The 7,488-nt window shown below is 41.4% G+C and overlaps 5 protein-coding genes across 5 annotated transcripts; all 5 read left to right on the top strand.

The window, feature by feature from the left end:
* Window positions 1-289: 289 nt before the first annotated feature.
* On the top strand, window positions 290-1,648 carry TM35_000501160 (uncharacterized protein; the record flags this gene model as incomplete). Its single annotated transcript, XM_029030563.1, has 1 exon — window positions 290-1,648. One exon carries the CDS (start codon window positions 290-292, stop codon window positions 1,646-1,648), a length of 1,359 nt encoding a protein of 452 aa, XP_028878128.1.
* Window positions 1,649-2,473: 825 nt separating this feature from the next.
* On the top strand, window positions 2,474-3,487 carry TM35_000501150 (uncharacterized protein; the record flags this gene model as incomplete). The annotated part of the gene is made up of 1 exon (XM_029030562.1): window positions 2,474-3,487. The coding sequence occupies one exon, from the start codon at window positions 2,474-2,476 to the stop codon at window positions 3,485-3,487; it is 1,014 nt and encodes a 337-aa protein (XP_028878127.1).
* A 702-nt stretch (window positions 3,488-4,189) lies between these two features.
* Window positions 4,190-5,080, top strand: TM35_000501140 (uncharacterized protein; the record flags this gene model as incomplete). Its single annotated transcript, XM_029030561.1, has 1 exon — window positions 4,190-5,080. One exon carries the CDS (start codon window positions 4,190-4,192, stop codon window positions 5,078-5,080), a length of 891 nt encoding a protein of 296 aa, XP_028878126.1.
* Window positions 5,081-5,789: 709 nt separating this feature from the next.
* TM35_000501130 (uncharacterized protein) lies at window positions 5,790-6,608 on the top strand (the record flags this gene model as incomplete). Its single annotated transcript, XM_029030560.1, has 1 exon — window positions 5,790-6,608. One exon carries the CDS (start codon window positions 5,790-5,792, stop codon window positions 6,606-6,608), a length of 819 nt encoding a protein of 272 aa, XP_028878125.1.
* A 561-nt stretch (window positions 6,609-7,169) lies between these two features.
* Window positions 7,170-7,487, top strand: TM35_000501120 (uncharacterized protein; the record flags this gene model as incomplete). The annotated part of the gene is made up of 1 exon (XM_029030559.1): window positions 7,170-7,487. A coding segment is annotated over one exon (318 nt), but the record flags the coding sequence as incomplete, so codon positions are not given.
* Window position 7,488: the final 1 nt, after the last annotated feature.

Here is a 7,488-nt window from a genome sequence, read left to right as displayed (position 1 = left end):
AATGGTGAGGATCTTCTTTGTTTGCTTATGGTTTGTTGGGACATTCTATGCTCTACTGCGGGAGTCTGTGATGATATGGATGTCCTTTTTTTTTTCTAACTTTACTGATTTAATTAACTGTATTGCTTTGTTTCTGATTTTGATTTTGGTTTCTACGCTGTTGAGCTTCTTTTGTGCTTCACTACTTGTACACCCTTCTCTTTTTAGGTTTTACGAGCATTTTGTTAATCTCTTATATTTTTTGTTTTTGTAGTAGAGTGTTTTTAAGGGAAACCCAACAACCACTATTATGGCTATGAAGAAGATGATGGGCCACGTGCAGTGCTTACTGCCTTTCATCCTGTACTGCTTCTGTGGATGCGTGTTGGCTAATGTACCAAACCCGTATTCTTTTATGACTGGTGGTGTTGTTGGTATCCCTGGTGGTGGTGTTCATCCTAATAATGTAGAGTTCCAACCTGCTGGTATTCCTGGACCTGCTGTTCCTGGCAGACTTCCTGTTAATCCTCCTGTTGGTGTTCCTAAGGGTGTTCAACAAAAGCCTTATACGGACCCTGCAGTCCCACACGGTCCTTGTGGTACTCCTGGTGTGCCTGGTGCTATCCCTGGCAGTGCTGCAGGTACGAATACTTGTTCTGCTGGTATTCCTGGTTCTCACCATGTTGTACCTTCACCTACATTTCCCATTAAACCTCCTCTTTCTACTACTGCTAAACCTCTTGCACCGGCACAATTTGGTGCTGCGGGTTCTTCTGGTACATCTCTTTCAACTACACGTGATGATCTTCCATCTAGTCGTCAAGGTGGTATAAAGGCCCAGGGTGGTCATGGTGTTGGCCAACATGATGTGTCTTCTGAAGTTAATAAGCTTGCGAAACATCCTGACGAATCCACGGATAATACTAAACTTGATAGTGGTCTTGCGCATGGTGAGAAGGAGTTGGAAGGAGAGTCGGGTGACAGATCAAAAGGTCAAGGTCGCGGGAATGAAAGTCAACCAGAACCTGCTGTATCTCATTCTCGTACTGTACAAGATGTAAGTATCAAGCAGTCTAGTGAGGTGACACAGAAAACAGAGAATACACAGAAGCAGCCAGTATCCAGTGAGTCAGGTGTGATACGTTCTGATGGGAACCAAGAACTGATAAAGGAAACCACACAAGGTCCTCAACAAGATAACCACAATACAGAATCAAATGTCGCAGGTAAACCAAGTACAGACTCCCATGTTACTGCTGACTCAAACTCACATCCTACTACAGATGCATCACCTAGTGAAATAACTCAATCTGGTCTATCTACTGATGATTCAAACACATTAAATACCACGAGCACAGAGCCCAACAGTACCACTGATAATGTGACAACTACAGAGAATGAATCAACAAATGGTGTGAATACTGTGGGTGCATCAGCAGAAGGCAACACCACAGCGAACACGACCTCTGTCACCCTCAATATCACCAGTAACGAGGACTCAACTTCACCTACCACCAATATAATTCCTACTATCCCTGTAATCAGCAATAACACCATAATGCCAAATGTGAAGGGTGATGCAGACAGCAGCAGCAGTATCAGCAGTTCTGTGTGGGTGCATGTGCCACTACTGATTGTGGTTACACTGGCCTGTATTCTTGTGTGCTGATTGTAATGGTGGTGGTGGTTTTACTGAGGTAATCCTTTGTTTTCTTTTTTTTCTTTTGCATGCATCCCTACAGTCTAACTAATCTTCCACCTGTTGGGAGTTATCTTTTCTTTTTTTTTTGTTTCTTAATGTTAATGTGTTTTGTGTGTTTTTACTCTCTATGTTTTTATTCTATAATTATTATTATTGCTACTACTCCATTGTGTGTGTGCACCTGGGCTTGCACTGTGATGATGATGATGAACTGTTTTTTTTTTTTTTGCAGTGATAGGGAAAAGGAAATAATAATAACAGATGAATTTATATTTATAATTGCGTATATACACAGGTATAGAATTATACCCATAGTTGTTGTATTTATTGTGTTTACTGGGCAAGTTGGGCTAATGGTCAATATCTTTTTCTTTTCTTGTGTTTCGCTGGGGCGTTGTGTGTTTTGCCCTGAACCTTTGTGATGATCTATGTTGAAGGGAGAAAAGAAAGAATAGAAATTGTTACATATATTTTTATTATTGCACATTAGCACCAGCAGTACCAGTCTTGTGTTTTGTATTATATTTACTGGGCATTTCGTGGTGCTTTTAATTTCTTTTTCATTACTTGTTGTTTTGCTCTGGAGTTTTTGTAGTTACTCTCTATTGGATTCTTTATTGTTTATACTGGAAGTGCTGTGTTCTGTTTACTGTTGTTTTTCTTGTGTGATCTGTTTTACCACCATTTGTTTTTTTGTTTCTATTGTATGGGATCTTTTTTTTTACTTTTTTCTCTCTGTTCTCTCTTTTTCTTTAACAAAGTGACGTAAAACAACCAAGAATTACTATTGCCATGATGATGCGACCCGTTGTCTGTTTGCTGGTTTTTCTGCTGAGTGTTGCATCTGTATGCGTGGAAGCTAACTCGGAACCTGGACTTGAACCTGCTACTCCGGATTGCAATCCTGTTCCTTGTCCACAAGAAGCAACAAAACCAGTTTCTCTAAGTACTTCATCTCCTCCTCAACCTGCTGCTAAAGGTGCTGCATGTTCTGGTGAGGAAAGTGGTGATACTAGTGATACTTGTCATGAAGGTGCTGCTGATGATCTACATGATGATGGTGATCGTGAGTGCACTTCTGGTGCTGATGCTTCTAAATGTGTGAAAGGAGGTCATACAGGACCAGAGTGTCACCCAGGTGATGAGGGTGGAAAAAATGAAACGAATTGCAAACGAAAACCCTCGAAAGAATTAAATCAAGAATCTGATGGTGCTGGTGTTTGCACTACTGATAATCCTAAAGATGGTAAATGTGCCGGAGACACCAAAGATCCTCTTGCTAACGCAACTAAAGAACCAAAAGAGGGTGATCCTGGGAAAGAAAAACAGCTTGCTCCTCCCAAAAACCCTGAAGAAAAGGAACCTGAATCTCACGTTCATGATAGAGCTGGTGCTCCTGCTGGTCCTACTGGTGATGTTGATATTCCAGCACCTGCCGAATCTGTTAAACCTGGAGGCAGTGATGTTCCATCTCCGTCTGGTGGTCCGACTGCGACTGAAGGTCAAACTGAAAACAGCGACAAGGCGGCAGGTGAAACTCCACCAAATGAGGTGAGTGCAGCAGAACAGCCTTCTACTAACAGAACAGAGACGGAGAGTGCTACTGGTGGTTCTGATGTGGGAAATGCAAACACAACACCCAGTGAGGAATCAACCACCACCACTACAACAACAACAACACTTCCTCCTGAACTCACAAACAACAAGAAGGGTGATGCAGACAGCAGCAGCAGTATCAGCAGTTCTGTGTGGGTGCGTGTACCACTACTGATTGTGTTTACACTGACCTGTATTCTTGTGTGCTGATTGTGATGGTGTGGTGTGACTCAGGTCATCCTTTGTTTTCTTTTTCTTTTTTTGCATGCATCCCTACAGTCTAACTAATTTTCCATATGTTGGGATATTCTTCTTTTTTGTTTCTTAATGTTATTGTGTTTTGTGTGTGTTTTTACTCTCTGTGTTTATCCTATAATAATAATTATTGCTACTCCATTGTGTGTGTGTGTTCTTGGAGACTCTTTCTCTGTGTGTGCACCTGGGCTTGCACTGTGATGATGATAATGATGAACTGTTTTTTGCAGTGAGAGAACGAAATAATAATAAGAAATGAATTCATATTTATAATTGCGTATATACATACACATATATAGACTTACACCCATAGTTGGTGTATATTTCTATGTTTACTGTGTAAATGTGGTTAATGGTCAATATCTTTTTGTTTGCTTGATGATTTTCCTGGGTGGTTGAGCCTCTTTTGATACATTTGTTAGTGTGGGCTTTTTTTTGTTTGTACTCTTACTGAGGTTATTGTGCTGTATTGCATACATTAAGTTGTTGGGTTTCTTTGTGGTAGTCTATTTGAGCGTCCCAAAGTGTTTGATTCTATATTTCATTTTTTCTTCTTTTAAGTTGTTTTTTACACCAGTTCAGTGTTTTTAGGCGAACCAAATCGTTTGGAATCCGATGATGACGCTGCGCCATGTGTTTTGTTTTGTGGTTTTGTTTATGATTGTTACATCTTTTTGTTTGGCGGCTGGCCAGACTTCTGAACCCGGTGGTGGTCAAAGGGTTGAAGAAGGATCGTCTATTGCTGTTGAAACTCTTCGTGGTGAAACTGGTCCTTCTGATCCTGCTGGTGCGAAATGTGAAAAAAGTCCTCAAGAACATGGTGTCGCTGCTAGTAGTTCAAACTGTGCTGTGGTTCCAGATGGTCCTGCTCAGGGAAGAGAATTGAGTGAGGGACCACAAGTTGAGGTAACTGCTTCTGGCACGGGTGCACATAAAGAAGAAATTCCTACCACTTCATTGACAGAAAGTTCTACAGGTATCAGTTCACGTGCTCCTGCTTCTCCTTCGCTGCCAACTCCCACTCCCGGCTCCCAACCAGGATCGAGTGGTGACGGTGATGCTGCATCACTTCATGGCTCGCGTGGAAGTGACGGTGCTCATGTTCCACAGGATCAGGAAAATAACAACCGTGCAGATCGAGAGCAAACGCATACTCCTGACAGTGAGCAAGAAGAAGGAAAGAGGCACGGAACTCCAAATGAATCACATATCAATTCTTCTGCTGAGACCAGTAAAAGTGATGCTGATGCCAAAGAGAAGGAAACTCCGCAGGAACAGACACCCGTTTCACAAGAATCTCAACCAGACACCAACAAACGTGAGTCTAATAACGCGGAACCCACGAACTCTGACAATACACCCAATAATGAGGAATCAACTTCAACCACTACCACCACTACAACCACCACCACAACAACAACACTTCCTCCTGAACTCACAAACAACAAAAAGAGTGATGCAGACAGCAGCAGCAGTATCAGCAGTTCTGTGTGGGTGCGTGTACCACTACTGATTGTGGTTACACTGGCCTGTATTCTTCTGTGCTGATTGTAGTGGTGGTGTGGTGGTGTGACTCAGGTCATCCTTTGTTTCCTTTTCTTTTTCTTTGCATACATCCACACTACAGTCTAACTAATCTTCCACATGTTGGGCTATTCTTCTTCTTTTTTGTTTCTTAATGTTAATGTGTGTTTTTTTGCTCTCTCTATGTTTATCCTATAATAATTATTATTGCTACTCCATTGTGTGTGTGTGTGTGTGTTCTTGGAGACTCTCTCTCTGTGTGTGCACCTGGGCTTGCACTGTGATGATGATGATGATGAACTGTTTTTTGCAGAGGGAGAAAAAACGTAAATAATAATAATAACAGATGAATTTATACTTATAATTGCGTATATACACATACAGACTTACACCCATAATTGGTGTATATTTCTCTGTTTATTGTGTAAATTGGGCTAATGGTTAATATCTGTTTGTTTGCTTGATGATTGTGCTGGGTGGTTCATCCCTTTATTGAGATATTTGTGAGTGTGGGCGTTTTGTTTTTGTTTTTACTCTTACTGAGGTTATTTGCGCTGTATTGCATTCTTTAACTGCTAGGTTCTTCTTTTCCTGATGCGAGTTTCTATAGTGGTAATTGATGTTTGTGTGTCCTAACATGTTTGATACTTCATTTATTTTCTTTCTTTACTTTTTGATTGTGTTTCTTTCTAGATCAGTGTTTTTACGTGAACCAAACTATTGTCTCTTTCTCATGATGATGATGATGAACCGTGTGATGTGTGTGTTGGCCGTTGTGCTGTGCTGCGCCTGCGGGTATACCATGGCGGCTGCTGCTACTGCTACTAATGGACAAACAAAGGCGGTGATGGCTTCGGACCAGGAGAAAAAGGAAGATGACGTGTTCGTTTTTGAGGAAAAGGCTAACTTACCTAAAGGGTATAATTGGAGCACTGATTGGCATTGGAATGTAACTCTACAAGAACAGATGGTGCGAGTGGAGTGTCAGAAGAATGAATCTGCTGTTATTGCTGGAAAAAACTGTTCGGAGTGGTTAAAATCTCTGGATACTAAACCTTCATCAATTTCGGGTGAAGATAGTCACTCCGTTTTGTCTCCGGTGAATGATCTTGAACAGGTGCAGGAACCTCCTGCCAGACCCGCTGGGGCTACAGGACCCACCCAAGAAACAGAAACAAGAGTTGGTGCAACTTCAACACAAGGCAAAAATCAAGAGTCTACTGCAGCATCACAAAGCGATCAAGGAGCATCGGGCAACACAACTGATAACAGTACACCTGCCGAATCTAATCTTACCCAGCAACCTCATACAGCTGCCCCATCAGCCTCAGAAGAAACCAATTCCACTACTCCGCCGAGCCCTGAGAACACTACCACAGAAGCACCAACCACCACTCCATCATCTCCCGTAACTGGTACAGAGATCAGCAGCATTGCCTCCGCTGTACAGAAGAACAAGGCTAATGTTGACAGCAGTATCAGTCCTCTGTATATGCGCACTGCAGCACCGCTACTAATTGTGGCTGCGTTGTTCTCCGCTACCGTGTACTGAACAGTGGGACTCATCTGAGGACAAATAATAATAATAATGGTTAAACTAACATAATCATAATTGCGTACATCCCCCAAGGGTTGAATAAATAAATAATCTGTTTACCATCTTTCTCTTTTAATTGGAATTTCTTTTCTTTTACTTTTATGTGTGTGTTCTTTTTTCTAATAATTCCATTACTTGCTTTTCCCGTTGTGTGTGTGTGCAGAAAACTGGGCTGTTCTGCACACTGACGGTATACATTTATTCTAAATATAGACATGCGTATGTGTGTTCAACTTTTTTTTTGTTATTAACTGGAATCTTTGGGATTGGGTGTTCTGTTTTATAATTCCATTACTTTTTTGTTTCCGTTGTTTGTTTGCAGAATCTTTTGTTCTGCTTACTGACGGTACAATTGTTTTACTGGTACACATGAATATGTGTGTCGCAATTATTATTATTGATATATATTGATTTTTTAATTTGAAGAATTTTTTTTTGTTCCTTTTTTTTTTTATAGGTGGTAGGTATCGCGGGTGGAATTTCCTTTTCTTCGTGTGTAATCCTTTTCTTTTTAGAATGTTTCGCTGTACACGCCCAGAACAGCACCGTAGCGGCAAAGCTCGTGCTTTTGTGTTCCGTGATCCCACGCTTAAAATGATGCGGGCGGGTAGTGGATATCAACAACTTCGGCGTATGGGAATGCCTGTACACAAGTGGGTTTGGGATGGCGGAAAGTGGATAGTTTCCACGCGAATAATCAGTACCAGCATGCTTGGCCGCTTCTTTCTCATGATGATTTGGGAAATAGTGATCAGTCGAATAATACAAAGAATATCATGTACTCGATGTACATGCCGAAGCGTAATAAAGGTACAGCCCCATGGTTTCGTGGTGC

This window comes from Trypanosoma theileri, assembly GCF_002087225.1.
Source record: "Trypanosoma theileri isolate Edinburgh chromosome Unknown TM35_Tth_50_V1, whole genome shotgun sequence".
Lineage (NCBI taxonomy): Eukaryota > Euglenozoa > Kinetoplastea > Trypanosomatida > Trypanosomatidae > Trypanosoma > Trypanosoma theileri.
This window is presented reverse-complemented; position numbering and strand designations above follow the sequence as displayed.